Consider the following 13,669-nt stretch of genomic DNA (forward strand, 5'->3'; position numbering starts at 1 on the left):
ACAAAAATTTGATTAATCGACAGAAATAGAGCCTCAAATCTCTAGCTTTTCATTAAACCTCAATTAAGATTTGTGGTTAATGTGGAAGTAACTTTTATTAAAATTTATTTTGAAATTTTATGCAATCCTTTTGGTCAACAGTTTATTCACATGTTAAAAATTTTAATCGGTCAGTAAATCAAAAACCAATTGACATCAAACACGCTAAGACACTACATCAAAAATTATTCGGTAATAAAATATAATAAATATTTATCTAAGAATTTGGGCCAATATCGTAAAAACTTAAAAAAAAAAAAAAAAAAAAAAAAAAAAAAAAATTTAAAAATAAATAAATTTTTGATTAATCTAATAAAACTATTTTAAACTAAAATACGTGTAATTTTGGATATTAAAAATTGTTAATACAGTTGGTACCTTAGAATGAAATAAAAAACAAGTGGAAACAAACAATTGACTGAGTTAATTGTTAAAATACCAGGTTTAGACAGTGTTGATGACTATCACATTACACATACATACATGTCACACATACACAACTGATATTCCCATATAATACATACAATACAATTTACGCCTTATTTGCGCCCTCACGGGTAAACAGTGATGTTTACGAAAACAAGTTTCAAACAAAAGTTGGTTATTTTTTATAAGGAATATTTTTTACATTTAAACTTTTGTTCTATCTCTAACTACGGACCCAAAACGCAATTGACCTATGTTGCTCATTTACGAACTTGACCTCACTTTTTACGTTCTGAGTACGCTGTAAAAATTTCAGCGAGATATCTCTTTTCGTTTTTGAGTTATCATGTTGGCAGACAGACGGACAGACGAACAGACCACCGGAAATGGACTTATTAGGTGATTTTATAAACACCTATAACTTTTCGTACTGTCAATATTTTTAAGCGTTACAAACTTGGGACTAGACTTAGTATACCTTGCATATTACATATATGCATGGTATAAAAATGAACAGTTTTGTATGTATGCAGATAGATAGATATATTATAAAATTTAATTAAATATTAATAACATATTAAAAATGACCAGTAGCAATATAAATTATATTTTAATATCATAAATTATAATATGATATGAAATTTAAGTTATTTTTTATAATATGCACTTACATATACATAAACAAACCAACCTATCATGTGTTAATTATATTGCAAAATATTTTTGTGTATTTTTTCTCGTATTTTAATAATAATAAAATAATATTGAAATAAATACGTTTTTTTTTGTAGATATTTGCACATTGCAAAAAAAAACATAGTTAATTGAAAAAGCGAATCGTATTTGTTTTCCTCAATAGGGATATTGCATATCAAATTTTAATCGGGGAATTAAAACAGAAAAAACCGTGTAACCCAGGAATCGACTCTTCTTCAGTAAATTAATGTGGGAGTTGGTGTAAAATGTTTGTCTGATTGTATTCAACAAAGTCATATCCATGCGAACTTGTGCTTTTTAGATTTACGCCCATAGGGTGGGACAGAAGTACCCTACTTCCGGACACCAAATTCAATTTTTTTAACATTAAAAAAAAACTATTATACTTTATGTAATGGACAATTTTCGAGCATTTTTTTGAATATTCACATTTTTTATCTAATCTCACCATTTTCGAATTATAAGCATTTAAAAAAAATGCGGATTTTCGCCGAAAACTATTTTGAACGAATTTAAGTATTTTTTGGCTTATACCATAACACTTACCATAATAGTATTGACGTGTAGTATCCAGCTGCACGATATTGTCGTCCCCATGCAAAACCCTCTTGTCCAATACTAAAATATTCAGCTACAGTTAAAATTGGAAATGGTAAGCCACGTTCTAATCCTTTACGATAACAATCACCCATTTGATGTGCACCAGACCATAAAAAACGTTCATTAAAATCGATATCACTCCATGATGTTAAATTACTTGATGGCATTGCTGTAATCAAAGAATTCACATTTCATTTAATAAAACATATTGTTAAGAAAATCCTTTATATTATAAATGTGAAAGTGAAGATGTTTGTTTGTTTGTTTGTTTGTTACGCTTTCACGCTAAAACTAGCGAATGGTTTTTAATGAAACTGTACAGCAATATAACTCTTACATCAGAATAACATATGCGCTATAAATTATTAAAATATAGATATTTAAAAAAAAAAATTAAAAAAATTCAATTTAATCTGAAATTTACTGTTTTAAATATTTACAGAAATCTTTAAAATAGTAAATGTCAAACAAATCATGGCCACCTTTTCTGATATACTAAATCAATTATGACTATTTTGCAATTAAAAAAATTGAAAACTGTGCATATCTTTTAGCTGCGTAAAACAATTCGTTCAAGTGTTATGGAAAGGGGGTAAGTAAGATCAAAAGAGGTGGAGGATATATAGCGGTGGTTTTTACTTTTAAGCCCAGTGAAGCGTGCGGGTATCAAGCTAGCATAAAATACATTTTTTTTCTTTTATCATTTTAATGTTAAAAAAAATTGCTTTGAATAGAAAAGTTCTTCATATTAAGATCTCTATTTTTTTCCTGGTTTATTTGTTTAAGAGATTAAATATTGGTTTATTTAAGCTGAAATTTCATAAAAAAGTGGAAAAAAAAATGATTTAAACTATTCCATTTTAATTTAATAATTAATAAGAAGCTGGTAAATTTTAATCTTGCGCTGTACTCCTTATTCCAAAAAGTTTCTTTACGAATTACGCTATCTTTTCATTTCAAGAAGTTTATTTCAAGTCTTCACTAGGAATTTAAACTGAACTAATGTATTTCTTTGACTCAAACTTACCGGCATACCACGCTAAAATTTTATGTGCAGAAATTCTCACCCGGCTTTAAGGACTTCAGATGACTCCAGGTGTCATTATAGAAAGTGTAACGAGTTTTTTATAATTATTTTATATAAATGAAAGTAATAAATGATTAAAATGACGGCTTCAAATGTTTATTATTATTACTCTCGTTTTTTATGATTGCTCCTACTTGCCCCAATAGATGTTACAATAAACTAGAAGCACGGGGTAAGTTGTAGCACCACCTTTTTTTAAATAAAATGTAACTGTGGAATATGTTTATTTCGTGGAAATTTAATCAATACACCTCAGGTTAGGTTAGGTTAGAGTGGCTGTCCTGGGGTGACACACTTAGACCATAGGGTCCGTTGTGATACAGAAAAAGGGTTGGCCCATCCCCGGCCACTACTCCACGAACCATTTGGAGCTGTTTAAGAATAGCAGGAGGAGCTTTGACGTCGACGGAGTCCAGGTCGGAGAGGTCGTCAAAGAGACGCTGATTCAAGTAAGTCCATCTCCTCATGACAAGAGATGGGCAGTGACAGAGAAGATCAGACATTGTCTCCTCCTCGTCACCACTGTCACAGCTCCTGCAGTAGTCGTGATTCACTGCGATTGTACTCAGACCATATCACTCTTGTAGTACCACAAGTACGTTCCTCCCTCCATTTAAGATTGGCCCTTTTTAAAATATCTTCTTTGAGAAGCAACTTGCAATTCGAAAATGGAACTCCCGGATATTTATTGATGCTTGTGGAATGTTGGAATGCCCTTGTGTCCCGGTACCCATACCAGATTTACATTCATTTGTTCCACCAGCTTATTAATACACCTCAAGATATATTAATTTTTCTAAAAATTGTTACAACAAGCCATTCGCTCCCCTACTTTATTCTAATCGATAGTCAAGATCATAGATAATAAATATTTATATATTATAATTGGTTGTCTATGGTCAAGATATCCAATTATAGAATTAAACCAACAAGACAATATCGAATTAAATATCGTTTTTTTAGCAAATATTCCAAAATCTAGCAAAAAAAAAAAAAAAATAAATAAATTGTATTATCACGTGCGGCAAGAAAAAATGATTATTATAATCATTTTATAACCTCCAATAAGACGAATAAAAAAGAAAGATGCAAAAAACGTTTTCTTTATTAGCATTTTATATTCTACTCGACCAAATTCCTTGCTTCTCGATAGCATTGATTATGTTTTATTTCGTACTAGCTTTATACTGACGTTAATCGCCATCAGTGAAAGCATGTACTTGTAAAAATATACAAATAATCGTGTCCATTAATTCTTTGAAATAATATTCTCATAGAATAATTTTTAAACAGAATATAGGTAAATATGTTTTGAACATAATTAAGTTTTGTATCAATTACTTCATTGTTTGTATATACAAAAATAGTAGCGCATGTCTTATAAAATTATAAAATGCTTCATTTATTATTTTTTTTTACAAATAATGCTATTTTATACAAGCTTTTATTTAACTAGCTAAGTTTGTATATATTTATGCTCGGGTCAAATCTTGTAAATGAATTTTAAGCAATTATGCTTGAGTGATTCAATTATTTCGGTATATAGGGATAAGGCATAGAAAAAAGTTTCTTTACGAAAAACGCTATCTTTTCATTCCAAGAAGTTTGTTTCAAATGCCTTCAGAGGAGCATGTCTTAACAGGGAAAAGTAGTAACAGGACTTGTTCACAAGGAATTTAAACATATGGTGAGCTAAATGACATTATAATCCAGTCAAAATAAAAAAAAAAAAGTCATAACTTAGGAAAAATTCGCATAGAGCTGAAAATTGCCAGAGACGTTAAATACATCATTATAAATGAAATATCAAAAATCCCCTTCGATCCTACTTCTGCAAAAAATTTTATTCAAGGTCAAAAGTATAAAATTAAGGTTTTTTCCATTTTTCTCGAAAACAGTAAGTATTATCGTAAAAATAGGTCGGACAAAAGTTGTAGATCATACAATTCTCTACAAAAATGGTCCAGTCACTTTTTCTTTTACGACTCACCATTCGTGAGATATCGCGGTTTTAATCTTTAGAAAATTCATATTTTACATAATATGCACTAAAATGAAACATTTCATACTATTTTTGAAAAATATGTTCAGTATGTACAAAGAAATTTTGGTCATAACAGTACGATTGTATTTGATGGCTATACTAATCATACGAAAAATATTAAAGCTGCAGAACAACGTCGTCGGACTACAAAAACATCTTCATCTGTTGATATCGTTTTTGATCGACATATGAAAGTTCCAACAAACCAACAACAATTTCTTGCAAATACTCACAATAAGTCTCGCTTCATTTTAATGCTATGTGAAGAATTTACAGTTGCTGGTATTTCAATAAAACAAGCTGATAAGGATGCTGATGTCCTTATAATTGAAACAGCAATAGAACAATGGAAAAGTTCAAATACAACTGTCGTTGTTGGGAAAGATGTTGATTTGTTGATATTACTGACTGCACGGACTCCAAATGATAAAATTATTTACTTTTTAAAACCTGGGAAAGCTCAAGTACAATCAACAATATATTCATCACAAAGTCTGACTGCATATCCGAAATGTCAAGCTCATATTTTATTTTTACATGCAATAACTGGTTGCGATACTACATCAGCCATTTTTAAAAGAGGTAAAACATCAGTATTTAAATTGTTTGAAAAACGTAATGATTTAATTCATTGCGCAGAAGTATTCACAAAGATTGACTCTTCTCCACACGACATCGTTACAAATGGAATTCGTTTTCTTCTTGCAATGTATGGTGCTCCAAAAAAAATTGATTCCATAGACAAATATAGATATTTGAAGTTTGTAAAATCTGCATGGAACAATAAAACAGTACAGTTGCCTTGTCTGCCTCCAACATCTGCTTCTGCCTTTCAACACTTGTATCGTGTGTATTATCAAGTTCAAGTGTGGCTAGGCAATGAGCTGGACCCAGAAGAATGGGGTTGGAAATTAACAGACAACTATTTGGAGCCAATTAAAACTTTACTCCCGCCTGCTCCAGAAAAACTACTTAATACTATTTTTTGTAAATGCAAGACGGATTGTAGTAAGAATTGTGGCTGTCAAAAAGTAGGATTATTTTGTTCGCCAGTATGCATCAATTGTCAGGGTCAGACTTGCTCCAATATTGAAACAAATACAACAGATGAAGATATTTATGATATTAATGAAGAGACAATTGATGCATCCCTTTTCTTAGAACAGCGAACAGAAATTCTCCAAGAAGAAGAGAATGAAGACGAAGAAATAATTGATGAATATGAATTTTCTAAAGATTAAAACCGCGATATCTCACGAATGGTGAGTCGTAAAAGAAAAAGTAACTGGACCATTTTTGTAGAGAATTGTATGATCTACAACTTTTGTCCGACCTATTTTTACGATAATACTTACTGTTTTCGAGAAAAATGGAAAAACCTTAATTTTATACTTTTGACCTTGAATAAAATTTTTTGCAGAAGTAGGATCGAAGGGGATTTTTGATATTTCATTTATAATGATGTATTTAACGTCTCTGGCAATTTTCAGTTCTATGCGAATTTTTCCTAAGTCAAATGTTTATTTTGACTGGATTATTATTCTTAATTAAATATGGCAGACCACTCAAGATAGTGGATTAGATATTTTTTAGGCACTTCCTTGATTTGTTTGGTATCAAATGAAAGGGTTTGCTGAGAAAATATGGATAGTACAGAGTTGACTATTTTAATCTATTATAACTTATACCTCGTTTTGTAATTAACCAATCAAAAAATAACTGAAACAAAAGTTGCATAGGTCAATGGGCTACACCATGTTCCACATTAGATTATAACTTGTGTTCCAGGTTGCATTAATAGCCAATATTGATCCTAAATGGTAAGGGATAGAATAGCACTTTGAATTAAAAAGTTAATCCTCATTAAAAAACTAACATTTTTCATCTAATTATTTTTTCGAAATTTTTCGGAGTAAATGCGACTTAAAATATGTCATAATTGCATTTAATTGTAAGTCAAAGTCATGAACACACCCGAAAGTCCTCTATTGCCCTTGACAACTTTTAGCTAAAGTATTTTCTCGTAGTTAGCGTATTTTCTTTCGATTAAATGCAATAACACATATTTCTAAGTGGCATTTCCTCCCAAAGTTTATTTCTGTACGACATTTATGTAATTCGCTTCGAATACTTATTCAGAGTTAGTATCCAGCAACGCCGTACATATTTCCTGGTGCAGAAGTGAGACACCAAGGAGTGTGATATCCATATTCTCAACTGTACTCACCCTTTACCGCGCATAACTCGCGCCATGGTGCTTAAACTCACCTTTACATATAGCAGCATCTTTTTAACATGATTGTCATTCACCCGAAAAATTTTAGCATGGACTTTTAGTCTATAAGTCGCCCTATTAGCTCAGTTGGTTAAGGCGTAAACCAATTCCGTCCGCGGTATGCTTAGGGTAGCGGATTCGATTCCCGCCGTCGCAAAAAAATTAATTTAATTAATAGTTGTGATGGGTTGGGGTAGTGCATGGTATATGCACGAAGGAGGTGCACTCAGCCTCTGAAATTGAGGAGCTGATAAATGAAATTATGAGCGGAAAGGTGGTAAAACACATATATGATATCACAATGGCCTATATAGCCTAAGTATGTCCTTCATGGACAGCCAATATAACCTAACCTAACCTTTAGTCTATATTGATAGGTCTTTATTACACTAACAACCTTACGTATGATGGCGAGCTTACTGTAGCTACAAATAGTTAAATTAATAATAATACTTTTATAGCACGAATTATTTTGTTTAAAAATGTATTATAATAAATATGTCAGTACAAATTGGATAGATTGAATATAAGTGTATAGTATTATTAAAATATCATAAATTTTATAAAAAAAATATTTAATGCTATTTAACTAGCTTACAGATATTTAGTTACAAGAATTTGTTTTTTTGCTATTTCTAAGAATACGAAGTCATGCGATCAAATTAGACTATCATGAACTAAAATTTACAAAGTGATTTATGTTATTTGATCATTTAGGCTTTATTAATCGAAGAGTTTTCCTCCGAAATAGTGTTTTCAAGCATCATTAAAATATTCTAAATAGATTTTTTAAAGCTTTAAAATAGACTATAGCTATGTAGCAAACAAAGAGCTAATAAATACTAGTTTTAAAAAAACTAAAAAACACGCTTTTGTAACTACCTGAACTAAAAAGTAGAAAATAATTTCTTTAAATTAAAAAAAAAATGAATTTAACGTGGAAAAAAGCGTGGAGTGCTAAATTTTAATTATTGTAAATATTTTATAGACAGATATTGTTAAAAGAAAATTCACTATAAAATATCTTAAAAAGCACCCCAAGCTTTCTTACGTTAAAATGATTTCTTTGAATTTAAAGAAATTATTGTCTACCATTTAGTTCAGCTAGTTACAAAAGTGTGTTTTTAGAATTTTTTTAGACTAGTATTTCTTTTGTGTTTTTTAGTTTTTGTACTAGCGACGTCATCAAAATAAAAATAGAACAATTTTTCTGTGTTAAATCTGAATATGAACGTTCAATTTTTATAAATAAGCTATGCAAATTTATTAAATTTGGGCAATATTTTTTATACTTTGGGTACATTTTAGGTAAACATATATTCGATTTCAAAATTGAATAATGATTATGACTCCAACATTAATTTTCACAAAAATACAATTAAATTTGGTAAATAACAAGAGAAAAATTTGATAAATAACAAGTGAAAACAAGTGAAATCAAGTTAATTGTTGAAATACCATGCATAGTCAGTGTTGATTTCTTTATCACATAACACATACAAACATGTGACACATGCATAACTGATAATCAAGTATAGTACATATTATAAAATTTCCGCCTAATTGGCGCCCTCACGGGTAAACAGTGATATTTACGAAAAAATGTTTCAAACAAACATTTTTTACATTTAAACTTTTGTTCTATCTCTAACGGTTTACAAGATGAGTCTTACGGACCCAAGATCCAATTGACCTATGATGCTCATTTACGAACTTGACCTCAACTCGATACCTTTTTTCGTTTTTCAGTTATCGTGTCCACAGACGGACGGACGGACGGACAACCGGAAATGGACTAATTAGATGATTTTATGAACACCTATGACAAAATTTTTTTCCTAGCATCATTATTTTTAAGCGTTACAAACTTGGGACTAAACTTAATATACTAAAATTATTATTAATGTATTAATTTTTCCCGAAAATTGTTCTAGATCTAGAGAAAATTGTTTAGTTTTTAAACAAAAAACAATATTTTTTCTAAAATTGATACGTATGCCCTCTATGTATTATCGTAGGGATTAGGTACGAAATTAGAATTAATTAACTCAATATTTGAGGCTACATTCAAATTTTCAACTCTTTATCTATTATAGTTTTTGAGAAAAGGAAAAATAAAATTTGGCCTTAATTTTACCCTCGCGGAAAAATAATAATATTTACGAAAAATAGTTTCTGCTTATTTACGAATTCAAGCTAAATTTTATTGTTCATGAGGTTCATTTTTTATTTTTCGGTTATAATGTTGACGGACAAAAAAACGGAAATGGAAAAATTAGGTAATGTTATTATACCTATTCCAAAATTTTGCTTGTAGCATTTATATTTCTAAGCGTTACAAATTAAATTATATATATTCTAATATATTTCATATGAAGGGTACAATTATAATTTAAAAAAATGGAAATATAAAGTGTAGATATTTTTAGTTTACTTTCGGATAAAATAATCAATGAATTGATCAAATTAACATCATTTTTTAAATATTGACTTTATTTTTTTTCAAAACAATAGCTACCAAACAGTTATTCAAACAAGTGAAAACAAACAATTGACTGAGTTAATTGTAGAAATACCATGTATAGTCAGTGTTCACACACATATTACTGATATACCCATATAATATACTACAATTTGCGCATAATATGCGCTCTCACGGGTAAGCAGTGATGTTAACGAAAAATGTTTGAAACAAAAGTTTTTTTTTTTTTTATAAGGAACAATTTTTAATTAAAACTTTTGTTCTATCTCTAACGGTTTACAAGATGGGTCGTACGGACCCAAGACCCAATTGACCTATGTTGCCCATTTGCAAATTCGATCTCACTTTTTACGTCTTCAGCACGCTATAAAATTTCAGCTTGATATCTCTTTTCGTTTTTGAGTAATCGTGATGACAGACGGACAGACGACAGACAGACAACCGTAAATGGGCTAACTAGATGATTTTAAGAATTCCTTTACCAAAATTTTGTTCATAGCATCAATATTTTTAAGCGTTACAAAATTGGGACTAAATTTAGCATACCTTTGTAAATTTCATACACATGGTATAAAAATCTTAAATATAATAAAATAGGTATTTAGTTAAAACAATGGATCACATTGTAACTAAATAATTTTTAACTACATTTTAGTTTCATGGTGGTCTTTAAAGCATTAAATTAAAATTATATATAGATATTTAACATTATTTATTGTATTATTTATAATTAATTATATTTAATATTATTATATTTTTAATATGAAAACAAAGAAATATTTATTTTATATATTATTGTAAAGTTATTTTTTTATAAATTAAAATTGAAAAACTGCCTATTTAATTTTATTTAAAACTCTCATTCAGATTCAGTTCATACCTAAAGGTAAGGCATGTATTATTTGTGCTATTGGTAAATTAATGTATTGGGTGATACCATGAAAAAGTGTAACATGAATGGAAAAAAATATTACTGTTTTTGATGGTAAAAATACTTTAGTATGGTGCCAACACTTAAGTACTTCTAACTTTCGATATATTAAGTACTTAAATAATGTTTTTTCTTCGTAAATGTTAAGTTTTCATTAAAAAATCAAAATGTTTAATAGAACGTTAAAATTCCAATTATTTTTAGTGACTTTTTAATTCTTATTAATTGTACTCAAAAATAGCAATTTAGTACATTTTTACATCTTTAAAATGGTTTTAAAGTTCCTATCTTGTATCCTTTAATATCAATTTCTAAGATAAAATAAAATACAACTCAAAATACAACTATTTTACAATCCAAAGTGACGGTAGTATATTCAGGATTTTTTTTCTAATATATATGATTCTAACACACTGAGATTCTTTATTTTATTAATTTTCAATAATTTGTTTTATGTAATTTGGTTCCAGATGCAATATAAAAAAAGTAAAACAAACAATTGACTCAGTTAATTGTTGAAATACCATGTATAGACAGTGTTGATTACTCCATCATATTACACATACATACATGTCACACATATATAACTGATATACCCATATAATCCATACTATACAATTTACGCTTAATTTGCGCTCACACGGGTAAACAGTAACGAAAAAATGTATCAAACAAAAGTTTGTTTTTTATAAGGAACATTTTTTACATTTAAACTTCTGTTCTGTCTCTAACGGTTTACAAGATGGATCCCACGGACTCAAAACCCAATTGACCTATGTTACTCATTTACGAACTCGACCTCTCTTTGACGTTAACTGTTAAGGTCCCACGGACCCAAGACCCAATTGACCTATATTACTCATTTACGAACTCAACCTCACTTTTTATGTCCTAAGTGCGCTATAAAAATGTGATGACTGACGGACACACAGACAGACAACCGGAAATGGACTAATTAGGTGATTCTAATAACACCTATACCAAAATTTTGTTCGTAGCATCAATATTTTTAAGCGTTACAAACTTGGGACTAAATTTAATATACTATGATATATTTCATATATACATGGTATAATTATAAATTCTGATTAGAGGAAGATATTCGAAGTTTAAAAAAACTTTCGAATACGACTTCGTTTTGCTTGTAATGCCAGTCAAATTTTCATTTTAGGATAAATGTAGAATCAACCATAAAACCAAACATAACTAAAACCGCTAACATTCATAATATGACGCAAAATAAAACGCATTTTGGGTCATTTAAGTGTCAGTCACCTATTGAATCACCCTTATAATATCATTTTAACAAATGTAAAGAAAGGTATAGTAAATAAATGGGAAAACGTCTATTAATTATTGTATCAAATTAATGGACTCATTCATTATAGACCTTAACTTGATTTGTTTCTTACAATTTACGTGTCGATCTTCTATCCTCCTAGTAAAAAATATCATTATTTATCACTTGTAGGTTAGGTTAGGTTATATTGGCTGTCCACGAAGGATACACTTAGGCTATAGAGCCCATTGCGATACCATATAACACATTTTTTCCATTTTTTTCACAATAACAAAAGTTGCTTCACAAAAGACGCTCTATCTCACAAACTAATTGACTTACAGACGTCAAATTTTGACACGAATCATTTGAAGGTTGGTACTATATAAAAATAATATGCATTTAATACTAGCGACGCCATTTATGTGTCAGACCGGGGACTTATCAGCCAACCTATTATGTGTTTTACCACCTTTCCGCTGATAATTTCATTTATCAGCTCCTCAATTTCAGAGGCTGAGTGCACCTCCTTCGTGCATATACCATGCACTTCACCAGCCCATTACATCTATTAATAAATTTAATTTTGTTTCGGCGGCGGTAATCGAATCCGCTACCCTATGCTATTATTTATAACAGAAGTTATTGTAATTTTCCTCGTAGATCTTTTATCTGTAGATACGAAATTATTATTAATATATTTGTATATATTTTATATTGTGTTCCGTTTCTGATTTTTTCATGGTTTTCCCATTTTTTTTTTTTGTTTCATTTCACTTGGTCTAATTGAACAATAAGTGGAATGTGAAGTGAAAATTTTCATAAAAAAGTTCATGAAACAAAAAATTATCGATAATCTACAACCATTACTTAAATACCTAGGGAGATACTTGTTTGAATTTGATTCATTTCGTGTAAATTCTGTGAACAAGTCCGATTCAATTCTACAATTGTATATCTATACAAATAAAAGTAACATTATTTAACGTGAAAAAAGTATTGTATTCATATAATAATAATAATATTATTATTATATGAATACACGATTTTATACGATTTCATAATAAAATTATTATTAATAATAATAATATAGTTTTAGTAGTAAATGTAGACCATGAGCTCATATTGAAGCCAAATTTATACGATTTTTGTTCTCGGCCAAGATTGATAATAGTAAATTTGGTATTAGAGAAAATGTATTGATCGTATTTTGGATATGGAGTCGCAGACAGTTTGTAGCTGAAACAATTTTTTGTTTGTTTGTTAAAATTGCTTTTTATTTTCAACAGTTATCGAAACCACTAGCCATTTGTTCGTTCGTGCTTTGGCAATGGCTTTTTTTCAAGAACGAAAAATTTATCGAAATACGAGAATCAAAAGATTCGACTTGCATAAATTAAACAATTTAGAGACGTTTAAAATCCTGTTTTGGAACTATGTTCCTTATCGCACGTTATACTTTGTTTGCTGGTTGGGAGATAAAATCAAAAAATGTGCAACAATTTAAAACGACCCCAAAATCCGACGATGTGTTACCTAAGAAACTAAACCTTTTTTAATCCATTCAGCTTGCCATGAGTTTTGAGAATATTTTGAAAATAATCAACAATCTGTCAATTTATATTTTTTGTCCAAAATTTATGTTTTTCATTAAAAAAAAAATGATTTGTGAGTTATCCGAAGAAGTTAAACATTATGAGATAATTTACAGTGAGAACAAGGAAATTTTGTGTTATGTCATAATAAATATCCTGAGCAAGCCAAATGAAGATAATATTCGAACATATTT

At 29.4% G+C, this 13,669-nt stretch overlaps 1 protein-coding gene across 3 annotated transcripts in view; it reads right to left on the bottom strand.

Moving 5' to 3' along the window:
- The window catches only part of LOC123291901 (dual oxidase maturation factor 1-like), a 198,513-nt gene that overhangs the window by 44,762 nt on the left and 140,082 nt on the right, over positions 1 to 13,669 (bottom strand). For all 3 annotated transcript variants that reach the window (XM_044872356.1, XM_044872354.1, XM_044872355.1), the window contains exon 5: positions 1,729 to 1,951. In XM_044872356.1, the coding sequence (XP_044728291.1) occupies positions 1,729 to 1,951 (223 nt within the window). The remainder of the gene's footprint in view (positions 1 to 1,728; positions 1,952 to 13,669) is intronic.

This window comes from Chrysoperla carnea, chromosome 2 (genome assembly GCF_905475395.1).
Source record: "Chrysoperla carnea chromosome 2, inChrCarn1.1, whole genome shotgun sequence".
NCBI lineage: Eukaryota > Metazoa > Arthropoda > Insecta > Neuroptera > Chrysopidae > Chrysoperla > Chrysoperla carnea.